Here is a 15070-nt window from a genome sequence, read left to right on the forward strand (position 1 = left end):
ACGTCTTCCAGTTTGACATATTTCTTTGTCCCTCCATGTTTCACCTTTATCAACATCTTGAACACAAGATAGAACTTTATTATTCCCAAAGAAAATTCTCGTGCCAGATTTCTCCAAAAAAATTGCAAAAAAACCCTGAAATAAGTAACAAGTAAAGATTGTTACTGTAACATGAGTCTCTGTTGGGGCTGATGTGATTGTATGTTCAACACAAAGTTAATCCATTAACATGTTCGAGTAAAGCAAACCAGGCATTGTTCTGATATGTATGGTTTTAACAGCGCTACTTTGTCTAAGTAGTTTATACAGTGACATTTGTAGAAGATATACAAGGGTATTTTATCACAGGTTTTAGGTGCTCTTACAAACATTCAGCAAGTTAAAGATGCTGGGCTCACCTGGGCTCCCCAGAGGTGTTAGCCTACCTTACCTTACATCATTGCACTCTACTGTTAGCTTGTTAGCTAGCGCAACTTTAGGTTTAACAACTGATCCGGCTGTGTCTCCCTGCTCTTAATTAAGATAATACAATCTCTAACAGTGGAGACAGGCTCGCGCTGCTGTCTGGGCTGTTGATTCAACATAAATAGGAGGCAAATGTGTAAACGTTCCCTTCTCAGCACTCCCTCAAAGCATGTCCCGTGTCCGTGTCGGATACCTTCCTCAAAGAGGCCGCTGGTTCCGCACACGTAAATCTAACGGAAACAACACGTGTTCGTGAATATTTCGATAGAACTAGAAATGCTGTAACGTAACGCTAACTATCTTACAATTGATCAAAAACAGAAGTAACGAGAAGAACGTTAAAACGTTAATTACATGCAGGAAGACGTGGCTAACTTCAGGTTCACAGTGTATTCTGCGCGTTTAACAGGGGCGGTGCAATTAAGTTACTGTCAGCAGCTAACTAGCAAGTTCGTCGTAGCAAATATAAGCAATAACGTTATATTACACTAACAGAAAATCCGTCACACGTTAACATTTAGTTTGAGACGTAAAATTGCACTTTTACCTGTCTCTCGAGGAAGTCAAAGTGATCACTGCTTGACGCGGTAAGAGAGCCGTTAGGAATGAACTCAGGAGAAGTGTTTATTCACTACCCACAACACCCTGTGAATTAACTTCGATATTTCACACCACCGAAGAGTTTCCCTCAACACAAGCTGGGGTCTACATGAGAGAATAAACTCCAAAAATCGAACTCCTTCACTATTTTTTGTCTAACTCCTTATTTTGCAACTCTAAGAATTTGCTGTGTGTAATTAAAATGGCTTTAATATCACACTGAAGGGGTCAGCTGACAAAGGATCTTTTTTTTTTTTTAAACACTTTATTTATAGTTTTTTCAATTATCATACAAAACAATCATTCTGTTTTACAAATAACCACAGAAAAACAATCCCAACAACAGACATAGACTGAACAAATCCAAAATCAACGTGACAAAAATTCGTCACAGGAAAAAACAGGAGAGAAGAACAAAAAAAAAAAAAAAAAGCAAAAACAAAAAAGAACACACAAGACTAAACAACCACAACAAGTGCACCTAATACTTATTGTTACAGGATTGTTCAAAGGCAGGTGTAGTCACTCAGAGTTCCAGTTCCAGACCAGGTAAATTGTTCACATAGGTTACTAGAGGGTCCCAGGTTTTGTGGAATCTGCTGATGGAACCGTTGAGGGTACTTCTGATCTTTTCCATCTTAAGATTCTGCATAACGTCCCTAATCCAGTGGTGATGTGATGGAGGAATAGCAGCCTTCCACTTGAATAAAATTAAGCGTCTAGCTAGTAAGGAGGAAAAGGCAATGACCCTCTGTAAATGAACAGGGGGAACAGATCCCGTTGGATCAGAAAACCAACCAAAAACAGCAACCAAAGGAGACGGTGAGACGTTATAAGCATAAGCATTAGAGATGACTTCAAAAAAGGATGACCAAAAAGGAAAAAGTTTCGGACAAGACCAGAACATATGATAGGAAGTAGCCGGGGTCTGTTTACATCTGTCACATAATGGGTCTACATTTGGAAATATTCTTGCTAACTTAGCTTTTGAGAAGTGTAATCTATGCAACACTTTAAACTGTATTAAAGCATGTCTAGAACATATGGAAGAAGAGTGGATCCTAGTAAGAGCCTTATAGCTGACAAAGGATCTTGTCACCAGTATTGTGTTCATGTTCACGGCTCAGTAACTTGACTTGGATATATAAATGCTGGTCTAAGACAGTCTGAGTTATGTTCATCTGGACTCCATCATGTGTGGTCCAAAGAGAAGAATCCCAACGACGACTGTAATAAAGCAGAGATGATGATTGGAACATTTATAAACTTATAAAGAGCCTTTCCTTCAGACTGAACAGTCCAGTACAGTAGCTGCATCACTGCTGATGACAAAGCAATCTGTGTTGATCTCTGGCTCCTTCTTACCTTCACTCCTCCCCGAGTACTTTGCCCACAGACTTGAAGGTGCTGACCCTCTATCCCACAGCTTCATACTCTGCAAACTGCCCCAATGTTCTCTGGAGGTCACAGAGAAACTAAGTCAGCAGAACGTTATCCACAGCAGAGGCCATCATGACGGACCCTCTCTACCCATGCTTTGTCTTCATATCCTGTTAATGAAAGTCAGAAAATAATCTTTTACAAGGTGACAACCGTATGTGGCGCCGGTGTAGCTCCGCCATTAAGACGCGCCCCATGTATAGAGGCACACTACTCGACGCAGAGGCCCTGGGTTCGACTCCGACCTTCGGCCCTTTGCTTCATGTCCTCCTCGGTCTCTCTTCCATCATTCCCAACTCTATCCACTGTCCTGTCCAATGAAGGCAACTAAAGGTTAAGATTTTTTGACCTGAGCGAGTTGACAGGTAAGGGTGACTTAGTTTCCTCACCGTGAGCCAGTAAATACTCTGGACATAAGTGAACTTACTTTGAATGTGTGTAGCTACATTTGGTTCTGTGAAGAGTCTTGTATTTCCACACGTCAGGTTAAACTTTATCCAAACAATAAGCCATGGATCACTAAGTCCTTGAAAGAAATAACAATGAAGAAACATAACCTCTTTAAAAATAGCAGTGTTGAAGAGAACAGGGAGGTAAAAAGACTGGTTAGGGCAGAGATTCAAAAAGCTCAATTCAGTTATATGGATAAAATTGAAGACAAATTTAAAGGTAATGATCTAAAAAGTTTCTGGAATGGCATGTCAGTCATGACAGGCACAAAAAAAGGTAATATGAATATTAAAATGGATGGTTTTAAATCAGACAAGGGGCTAGCTGCTGATTTTAATCGTTTTTATCTCAGGTTTGATACAAAAGATTTTAAAGAACAAGCTGATCAGATAGAATTAGAAACCTCCTCCACTCCACAGCTTGAATTGGGTGTACAAGATGTCAGGAACATACTCCGTAAAACCAAGATCAACAAGAGCCCCGGCCCTGACAATATATCTGGTCATCTTCTCAAACACTGCGCAGATCAATTAGCCCCTATTTTTCAGCACATATTAAAGTGTTGCTTAGAGCAACAAAAGGTTCCTACTCTGTGGAAGAAGTCCACAATAGTACCAGTGGCTAAGAAAAAGTCCCCTACGGGCATTAGTGATTTTAGACCTGTGGCCCTGACTTCGCTAGTTGTGAAGGTATTTGAAAAGCTCATCAAGAGAGAGCTAGTTGGAGTTGTGGAGGACTCATTGGATCCTCTACAGTTTGCCTGTAGGAGTAAAAAAGGGGTTGATGATGCTGTTCTTACCTTTCTTCATTTACTTGTTAAACACCTTGAAGGTCCAGGGACACATGCACACCTGTTATTTTTAGATTTATCTTCTGCTTTTAACACAAGTCAGCCCCACTTGATGTATTCTTAATGAACTCTTATACGTTTTAATGTTCTTTGTAACCGAGTCTATGTGTTTGTGTTTTCTAAATGTTTTTGTCTTACTTGGATGCAAAACAAATTTCCCCTCGGGGACAATAAAGTAAAAGTTGAAGTTGAAGTCAGGGGTAATGTGAGACCTGGTGAGGAGTCTTGCAGCAGCATTCTGTGTGGACTGCAGGCGATTAAGCGCAGACTTGCTGAGTGACGAGAGGAGTGTGTGGCAGTCGTCGAGGTGAAACTACAGTTGAAACTAAAGTTCTCAGTTTACTTATATTTCTTAGGTGGACGTAACATGATCTGGTTACCTGCTTAACATGGCTGTCAAAAGATGATGATTTATCAACTATACTCCTAAATGACGTGGGCTAAAGCCAACAGCAGAGGAAAGGGGCCCAATGTTGTGATCCTGTGAGCTGATTGGATGGAAAGAGCTCAAGACGGTAGGAATAAGAGAGGAGCTAGCATGAAGTGGATGAGAGTTATGATGCATATTGGACCTAATAGTCATTACTTTATCAACACAGAAGGAAAGGAAGGTATTGCAGTCATCAACAGTGAAACATGGTAATGTGGAGAGCGCTGGTGAAACAATGTTTTAAATAGTTATGAAACGTTGGGATTTCTTTTTGATGAAGAAATCAGGTCAGCAAAATAAGCCGTCCAGGCTTCCTGTACTGCTTCTTTAAAAGAACGCCGGAGATCTTTAAGATGTAGGCGATGCACTTCCACAGACGTTCAGACCTGTGACAGTGTGGTCTCAGGCAGCAGACAGCCTCTGTTATCCACTGACAACTGTTGCAGGTAGCCCGAGTCCTAACCTTTGAAGGTGCCTCTTTGTCCAGTAACGTGGAGCAATGACCATTAAAAGACTGCGTTAAAAACTCAACATTGTGAGGATTTATATTAAAATCACAGCAGGAGCTCTTCTGAGGCTGCTGCCAGTGGTCAAAGCCTCCAACAAAGCTCTGTACGTGAACACATCATTCTCCATGTTCAATGTAGTTTTACTTTATTCAGAAAAAACAACTATCTCTTGTAATTGTTTCCTTTTATGTACTTTTGATTCCTCTTCAGGCTGAGTGGCTGTAAACTGTCAGAGAGAAGCTGTGAGGCTCTGTCCTCAGTCCTCAGCTCCCAGTCCTCTTCTCTGAGAGAGCTGGACCTGAGTAACAACAACCTGCAGGATTCAGGAGTGACTCTTCTGTCTGCCGGTCTAAAAACTCCACACTGCAGACTGGAAACTCTCAGGTTAGTGTGCAGCTGTGTGAAAATGATAACCCTCTGAGCTCACATGTTCTGTATATTTGCTCAGTTCTCAGCTCTCAGTCCTGTGAGTCTGAATAACCCTGCACAGCAAATTCGGCCCTTTGGAATAAACTTTCTGAGTTAAAATCAACTCAATTTGAGTGTACATGTGAGACCATCGAATAAACTCTCGGGCATAGTTAAAGTTACTCTTTTCCGGGAGTTGATCTTTCAACTCTTTTTAGAAGTTAAAACTGAACTCCTCTGGGAGTTAAAACACTACTCCCATTAAGAGGAAAAAGCACTCTCATTTAGAGTTCATTTTAGGTGAACTCTTTCACAGTGTTAACAGTGAAATTGTTTTATTTAAAGGGATAGTTCGGATTTTTTGACCCCCATTTGTATGATATACATGCCAGTAGTGTAGCACATGCAAAGCTATTTGCTCACTCACCGAGTCCCGTGGTCGGACTTCTGTCCGGTTCCGAACGTAAAAAAAGTAGTTCCGGTGAGATGCCAGGGTCATGAAACCAAAAAGTTTTACCCTAAAAAAACAACACGGAGGCAAAGGTGATCCATTTTCAACACAAAACCATCCTCCACGGATTTCATATACCGCGCCGTTTTTTTGGCACTATTTTCTCTCTCGAACAATCCAGTATCACTACGCCTGCGGCAGGCCGGTCTCTCAGGTAAGCCGACCTAACAGCTGTTTCACGTTGATTCTGACCCATTCACGTAAGTAGTAAACATGTCGGACTGTGAAAGTGATGAAGAAGATTTACCTTTTACTCCGGATCCAAAGGGATATCTGTATGAACCTGAATATACGGATGCTGAACTTCGTCAGATGGACATAGAACGGGCAGAGAGAGAAAGGAGAGAAACAGAAGCTGTGCAAGCAGATGAGGGGCCCGCTGAAACGAGAGATAGACTGCATGAAAACTGGTGGTGCACCTGTGGGAAGTGCCAGCCAATGCCCACCGAGTTGGAGAGCTACTGCTGTCGGGAATGATAGCTGGACATGCCGCAGTTGCAAGATCTCTCAATCTCAGAGGAAGCCAGCGCATCCGCTTCTACCTGTATCACAAACCACCAGGACTTTCTGGCGCTCCTGAATGCTGGCGTTTTGCAGACCTTTTTCCACATACCCAAAATTAACTGGAAGAGGCGTCCCAGGCCAGCTGGACCCGACGGACAGCTGTCTTTAGAGTAAGTGTTGTTATGATCGTCTCTTATGACAACAATCATGGAATTCATTCGTATCCATGAGGGTATTCGTGGAGTCTGAGTCTTAGGTGGTGAATATTTACTACACTGTTATTGAATAGTGATATAGAATATTATACAGTTGTGTTGGCTTGTTTGTCTTTGTGATTATGATATAATAGAATATAATATTATAATGTAACTTATTGTTCTGTTATACAATATGAATTGATCACTAAGTAGGCTATATAATCCTAATACTACCCACAATTTCCCAGTTTGGGGATAAATAAAGTACATTATCTATCTATACTTCAATATATATATATCTATATATCTATAGATATATATATCTATCTATCTATACTACAACTCAACTCAACGTGTCAATCATAAATACGTCTTACATGTGCTTGTAACTGACCATTTAGCATTTTACATACAGTATGCTCAGACTAAACATGTTATGTTGTTTTATTTTTCAGACAATACAGGCTGGTTGGCTATCGGATCGTGCTTGAATGGGCCCTAAAAGGAGAACAGCTGGGAAAAGGCAATAGGAGAGTTCTTCCTTCATGTGTGGTGGACACCATAAGACAGACATATCCATCACCAAATGGACAATATGTAGGCTTCAAAGAGTCAGAGGAAGCACTGGGTTTGTTTTAGTTGTGTTGAAATCTGATTTGGCAAGTTCATTTTTAAAGTTGAGTGTTACCCTGAAAGACGCATGTTTCCTTTTTCTTTAAAATATATTTAATTTTATTTTTAAGAAACACACAAATTGAAAGCACCTACCTATATATTTTCAATTGTTAAAAAATAATTTTCAGGCATTGTGAACCAAATGTAAGCCTGGAAGACTAATGGTTGGACTAAAAAGTTTTTGTAAATAAAATTGCAGACGAAAATAAAGAATATAACTATTTACATCTCTGAGTTTCAAACATTCTCTCCCATAACTATATAACTATAGTGCACGCTGCTTTTGTACAAAAGTACACAATTATTAAAAAACAAATATATAAATATATATAATTTCTATATGTATAAACATATATAAATAAGCAGCATCCAAATGGGCAATTTGTTATTCACAAACAACAGCTGAAGTGAGGCGTCTCTGACAGAAGAGAGCAGCAAAACTTTGGTTTGGGCCTACTTTCTGTGAGCTAAAAAGTCTCAAACAGGTCCCTATTTGCCTCGAAATCGTGTTGCATGTTGTGCCACCAGATCATCCTTGTCTGGCTTTGGAGTTGGAGCTATATTGGCCGGTATGTTGACAGGAGGATGGATGTGGAACTGCTTATCTCCAAGCTTGATGTTCTTGTCAAGTCGCCGTTGGATGACACGCTGCACCAAGTCTTTCCTGAAACTCTGAGAGGTTGGCACATAGAGCTTCCTTGCCACCCCTTGACTTGATTGCTTGGAGTGAAACACATTGTATTTTTCTTTCCCTGGGGGAATAAAAATAACCATCAGTTGGAAGTTAGTACAACTGATAACTGACTAGATGTAATCCAAGTCCATTATACAAAAAAACCATACAAATTGAAGCTACCTTTTTTGCTTCATCTTTCATGCTTACCAGCCTGAGTAGTATCCTGCTGACGGCCAACATTGTGGTTGTGGTCAATAACACTCAGTTGCATTCGTGCCTGCGTGGTGATGTATTGGAAGTGCCTCCTCTTCTCAGCGTACTTCAGGATAGCGCTGTGGAAAACCTCAAGATCCCCTGAAACAACTGATTTTATTTAGACATTTGTCATGCACATTTCTATAACAGCCTCACACATAACATTTCAAAGCCTCCAAAACCTTTTAGTTTTATACAGTACATTTGCTGATTAATTGTTGGCTCAAAGACCAGGCAACATAATCTGTGTTTTCTCCTGCAGTGTATGTGACATTTCTCTGACATGTCCTTCTCTGATTGAAGCATTGGAATGTTTGGAAATGATTCCAGCTCTTAGCTTTTTAGTCTCGATGTCACTGGGAGAGCTCATCGTTTTGGGAATAAATACGTCAGGCACGGTCCACATAATATTCATAAGCTTATTCCAACTTACCAGTGTGCTTTAATAAAGTCATTTGACTCAGGTCCCTCAAGAGATTCTTATCAAGAACAACAGAAGTGCATACCTTTTAAAACAATGATTGTACGGAATATTATAAGATAGAATGTAACTTGTTAATACACATATGCAAATATGTTTATACTTCTACACACGCACAAACACACGTTAGTATTACCTAGTTTCTCTTACCTGGGGTGTGGGCACCGCCGTGCTCTTCAAGATATGCATTTTCTTCTGTCCTGGGCGTGGAGGGATCTTCTTCGGTGAAGTGCGCGCTGCAAACGCGAAGTGTTTTTTACCCTCATCGCCTTGGTACGTATGCTCAACCCGACTGCAACAAGCCAAAGTTCTCGTAGGGCACGATCCGCGGGAAAACGATGAAATACGTGCGGTGGAATATTTTTGTTACTGCAGCCTGGAAAATCACAAATTTGCACCATTTTGACCAGTATCTCCTCTGTGTCAACAAACGTCCTCTGCCAAGTTACAATTCCAGCGTGTTCTCTCCAAAACAGCTGATGGATCACGTCACCTGAGAGACCGGCCTGCCGCAGGCGTAGTGATACTGGATTGTTCGAGAGAGAAAATAGTGCCAAAAAACGGCGCGGTATATGAAATCCGCGGAGGGTGGTTTTGTGTTGAAAATGGATCACCTTTGCCTCTGTGTTGTTTTTTTAGGGTAAAACTTTTTGGTTTCATGACCCTGGCATCTCACCGGAACTACTTTTTTTACGTTCGGAACCGGACAGAAGTCCGACCACGGGACTCGGTGAGTGAGCAAATAGCTTTGCATCTGCTACACTACTGGCATGTATATCATACAACTGGGGTCAAAAAATCCGAACTATCCCTTTATTGAACACTTACAGAGTTAATATATAAAATCACAAAAAATGTTTTTTAGATGAAAATTAATACAAAAAGCACATAAATTACTTCAATGCCTTTATTTGAACACATCCAGAAAGTGTTCAGGGGGAAAAAGGAACTTGAACCCAAGAAGCAGAACACAGACACTGAGGCTGGTTTCAAATCAAAAGAGTGTATTACAAACTCAAAAAAGGTACGAAGGTGAAGGCAGGGCTGAGGTATAAGGGGAGCCAAGGTTCTTTTCCTGAGGGAGTGGGTCAAAAAGGATTCCAGGAGTAGGCTGGTGGTGGGAGCAGGTCCAAGGCACTGCAGGCAGAAGAAACGAGGGTAAGTGACACAGGAATGCAAAATCTGGAGAGCAAAAGGCCGAAGCATACTGACTGTCAAACTGAGTCTACGATCTGGCAGTGTGGTGGTGAAGAAGCTGGGTATTTGTTGATTAGATGATTAGCAGCTGCCCACTGGCTCCCACACACCTGAACCCACTCCTGTAATTAAGCAGAGACAGACACACAGAAACAGGGAGGGAGAGAGACCTGCTAGGAGGCAGCAGTGGGCGTGACAGAAAGTGTGTTCACAACTCCTTGCTTCATGAATATTAACTTTTGTAACAAGTTACATTTCGAGTAAAAGCTTTCTTCAGTAACAGTGTAAACATGTAACAGCATACACATTTAAAATAAACAGCTACAATGGCAGCTTAACAGTTAGGAAATTGTGTGGTCAAATGGAAATCACAAATAAAAAATATGTAGTAAAAAAATAAATTTGCATATTTCAGCAAAACTGGAAAAAAATATACCATACCACATCCCTCTGTGCTGCATAAACTTTTCTGAGGAAAGTGCAAGTGTGATCATTTTTAAAACAACCTTAAATGTAAATGTACAGCAGTCTGTTAGGATTCTGAAAGCAAACTTCTCTGTAATGCAGGATTATGTTAACATGAAATAGAATGTTAAACGTGCTGTTAAAGCACGAAAACATGTACAAGAACGTAAAACATGAATTCAATACATTCAGTTTGGCCAACATTTTAGGCATTTTAGGCCAACAGATTAAATAATACAGCCCTCTGACACAACATCAAAATAAAAATCACACCCATAGGACATTTGAGAATCCAAACTTTTGAAATGTCTTAATTTCTCCCTTTCTAGAACCAGTATCTTCCTGGGGATGTTTTCACTAACTTGGAAAGCATGGAAATGGTCATGGAAACAAGTTTCATGTTCATTTAGAACTAAAACACTTTACCATTGTGCAAAATGATAGAAGTTATTTTGCTGAAGACTGGTGTGTTTTCTTGTGTCAGTACAAACAAAGAGGCCAACGCGATATTCACACTTTACCCAGTTTGTCAGGTTGACAGTGGCTTGTGAATCAATGTGAAGATATGTAGACACATGCTCTGTACACTCTAGTGTTTCAAGTAAACACATTTTGACTGGACCAGACTCAATTGCTTTTGAAGTCAGGCATTCCCAATGATAGGCTACTGCAAACTGGTGTTTCCTTGCAAGTGATACTGTTAAAAAGTTTTTCCCACCATCCTTAAAAAAATGGTGTTTAGCCATAGTCCAGCCATAGCCATAGCCTTAGTCATAGTCCAGATATGAATGAGGGGTCCAATTTTTCGAATGCACCTCGGATAGTGGACCATGAAATGATGTTTTGGAATCAAGTTCTTTGATGGGTACAGTTCTTTGAAGAGCTGGTGATGTTCAATGATAAGGTGCTTTAAATACACGGTCATCCCTTCAGTGATTGAGTATGAGAACACAATGTTTATTATGTTCAGCAACAAGAGCATCAAGCGCCAGTGCAAATCATCCTCTGATACCAGGTCACCAAATATCAAAGGTGATCAAACACAGTGTTTGTGATGCGTTTAACCCTATTCCATGTCCGACACAGTCAAGCTTTACATTTGTTGGCTTGTTTTTCTTTTCCACATAGCCATAATTAAAAGCATAAATCCTATTCAAGAGGCTTTCTTTGGAGATGAAATGTTCAATCAAATATTCAAATAGAAGTTTGACCTCATATTGACCAACCCCTTCCAAAATGTCATGCATGATGTCAACTGCATCATTTTCTGCATTATGGAAATACTGCAAAGTGTTCAGTATGCTCTTTCTGTTGATGCCAAATGAAGAAGTTGGATCATCTACCAAAGAAGAATAATGTTGATCATTGAGAACTGGTGATCTTATGGTCAAACGTGGGTCATCTTCTGAGAAAACTGACGGAGCTGAAGATTTATCAATTAGGCAAAGTCTACAGAAGTCATTTGCACTAAATGACTCCAAGAATCCAAGAATGCTGTGCATACCCAAATTATCACCAGTAATTTGTGCAAGAGTGCCACGTACAGGAAATTCAGCAAATGGAAGAGCAACCCCAGTTGTCTCTAATATTTTCATGTCTCTTACTAAGGGTTTCAGAATTTCATCAATGCCGTATTTCTTAGCATCTTGTGCATGAAACAATGATACTAGATGAATATTCATTAAGGCAGAATTCACCTTGGGTGGAAGATTCCTGAGGATGAAGTAAAGACAGCCAACTTTATGAATACCTTTTTTTGACCCTAGTGGGTTTGCACACTCAACATCGTCATAGTACAACTGGATTTGGAGGGCAAACTTGTCACTTGAAAACAAGGGATGACTTTTGAAGTAGCTTCCATCACAGAAGTTCTCGTATTTGTCACTCTGAGTAGATGTTTGCATCATCTCAGGAATAGTTTCATTCTTGAAGATGAACTGGAGTGTTTTGAGTATGGGAATATATATGAATTTGTCAATGATTGGAACTTGCTCATAGGTTCCACTTTTGCTATTTCGTCTGGTATCAAACCTTATACCTAGACGCTTTTCAACTGGTACAATATCCCATTTTTCTGTGAAATATTTCTTCCATTTACTGTTAGAATTCAAGTGGCTAAAAGGGTTGTCAATACCTTTAAATAACTCTTCTATGGCTGATCTTGCAGGACTGCCGGAAGGTAGTAAGTTTAGTACATGGTCCTGAATATTAGACTGTAAGTCTCCCACAAATTCCTCTAAATTCTCGATGGTAGAAAGCACTACAGTATTTGGTACACCGCTTCCTAAAAGCTTGGCAATAATTGATGCACACATATCTTTGCTGCCCGTTGACACTGAAGGGCCTGCTTCAATATTTTGGTGCTGAGATGAAGTGGAAGGTGTTTCATCATTTAGGCACAGAGGATTATTGTGCTCTTGAATGGCATGGTTGGAATGGGTCTCCTCTGTTGCACATGTGTTGACAATATGCGCATGTATCTTTATGAGATGTCTTCTAAACCCAGAATAACTAGAGAATTGTAAGCAACATCCTATTTGACCACATTTTAGCCTCAGATTGTTCCCAGGATAGATTCCATGCATTAGTTTGAGGTGCCTGAATAAAAGTAAGGCTGTACCAAAGGATGACGCACAGAGGAAACATCTCAACATTTTTGCTGCTTGAACTTTTTACGGCTTGTTCAACAACTTTGCTCTCAACTCCTTGACTTTTGGCGTTTCTTCCATTGTGCCAATATTAGGGATGCACGATATGAAAAATTCAAACCGATACCGATAACCGATAATTAACTGCTTCTCGTAGCCGATACCGATAACCGATAAGTTCATATTTTTATATTTAATATAATCTTTATATAATCTGCAGTTTGTGCACCTAGGAAAATAAAAAATGTAAGAGTGATGAAAAACTAATATTTTAGTAGCTCTGGTTTAACTATAACAGCAAATAACAGTCCTGGCTCTTCAAATGTTCATTTATTTTTTGTATGAGTAAGGCACCACAATACTTCATAAACAATAAAAACTATTGGATACACTTGGGATGTGTCATATCACACACATAGTCAAGTAGTTGAAACAAAAATTAAATACAAATAAAATCTACTGTGATTGCACACAGTGAATTTCCGTGCATCTTAGTATAGGCTTTTCAAAACGTAATCTTAAGGCCTGTGGTCAGTTGCTATAGATTAAAAAAGAACAGCAGCAAAAGACATTTTACATATTAATTCAGAAAATCAACTCTGCATCCCTCAAGCAAAGGGTTTAACAGAACTATGACTGGTTTATCTGCATCATATTCAAGTATTTTTGCATAACAAAGGAATACATCTATTCAACCTTTAGTACGTGAGGATGAGGTAGGTATTTGTGTAGTTTTTAAGTCAAAGGTTTTTCAAATATATAATAAATTAAATGCATTGACATCTGTCAACCTCAACTACAAAAAACAAACAAAGTGCATCCTCAACAAAAGGTGTTTATAGAAATATTACTGCTTTAACTGCATAGGGCATCGTAGAGATTCCTCTGAAATTTTCTAGTTTAAAATAAAAAAAACAACTTAAAACGATTTCCAATTTCCACTACTCAACATTTCTTACCCTCCTCCAAAGTACATCTTTTCACTTGTCACTTTGTCTAATCTCTACTTTGTCTTTTCTATTTGTTATGTGAGGGCATCAGTGGGAGATTTGTTTTGATAAAAAGAAGCATCTCTGCCTTCTCACACCCAATTCTGTTTCTTTGTTCATCAATAACATTTGCAGCCGCAGAAAACAAACGTTCACTGTCTATGCTGGTGCAAGGGGCTGACAGGTATTTCCTTGCGAGCGAGGCAAAGTCTGGGAACCGGGATTTGAAAGATGCAAGATGAAACAGGGGCTCTGTATAGATGTGATTGAATCGCTGCTCTATGGCTTGCAGTAGGATGCTCTTTGAAGTTTGAACTCCATGATCTGTTGCAACAGTCTTGTTTAACAGACGTTTTAAGGCTTCAGTGGAGGGGATCACGTCAGCTGCTGTGGCTGTAGCTGAGCTAATGTCTTTTGTTAGCTGTTCACACGGGTTAACTATAGTCAACATGTTTTCAGTTAAAGTCCATTGATGTGCGTTCAGAAAAGCAGGTCATTCAAAATCTACTGCATATGCTGCAAGGGCTCGCCTCTGCTCCAACAAACATCTTAGCATGTAGAACGTGCTATTCCATCTCGTGGGCACGTCTTGTTGAAGCCTTGTGTCTTTCATGCCTAGTTGTGTCTGTAAGTCTTTAAGACGGGAGGTGGCTAGTTGGGAGTGTTTGAAGTGACCGACCATCTTCCTGCTGATCGAAACACAGCCTATGATGCTTCTTTGGCTCAACACAGCCTCGTTTACGGCGAGCTGTAAAGTGTGTGCCATACAGCCCAAGCTTGAGAGCCCACATTCCTCCATGGCCTTGGACATATTGCGTGCATTATCCCTGAGCACAACATGCACTTTGTCTTTTGTTATACTCCACCGTTCAAGCATGGTTTCAAAAGCTTGGCATATCATTGTCGCTGTGTGCGACCCGGAGCACTCCTGTGCGTGCAGCAAGGCTTTTTGCATCCTAAAGTCTTCATCCAACCACTGCGCCGTTAAGCTAAGCAAACTGACCGGACTAACGTCAGAAGTCCATATGTCCGTGGTGAAACGTATGTTTAGTCCGTTCTTGTCGATCAAATTATGAATGTGTGTGGCGACTAAATCGTACAAGGCAGGGAGGGACACATCCGAGAAGAAGCGGCAGCTTGGGAGGGTGTAACGTGGCTCCAAATGCGCTACTAACTTGTGAAAACCCGGATCCTCTACCACAGAAAAAGGCTGGTCGTCAAGCGCTATGAATCCCATTACGTTGCCGTTTATGGCTTTAGCCTTTTCGCTGTCTCTAGAAAACTTTTTACAGTTTTCAAATGCCTGCTGAATGGGGACGT

The 15070-nt window shown here is 40.3% G+C and overlaps 1 protein-coding gene across 1 annotated transcript in view; it reads left to right on the forward strand.

Annotated features, from left to right (window-relative positions):
• The window catches only part of LOC138609464 (NACHT, LRR and PYD domains-containing protein 3-like), a 53915-nt gene that overhangs the window by 16548 nt on the left and 22297 nt on the right, over positions 1–15070 (forward strand). Inside the window, exon 5 of the mRNA XM_069682100.1 lies at positions 4955–5134. Coding sequence (XP_069538201.1) covers positions 4955–5134 — 180 coding nt within the window. The remainder of the gene's footprint in view (positions 1–4954; positions 5135–15070) is intronic.

This window comes from Semicossyphus pulcher, unplaced genomic scaffold, assembly GCF_022749685.1.
Source record: "Semicossyphus pulcher isolate SPU_LCO1_2020_fin unplaced genomic scaffold, fSemPul1.0.p SCAF_5, whole genome shotgun sequence".
In the NCBI taxonomy this organism is placed as follows: Eukaryota; Metazoa; Chordata; class Actinopteri; order Labriformes; family Labridae; genus Semicossyphus; species Semicossyphus pulcher.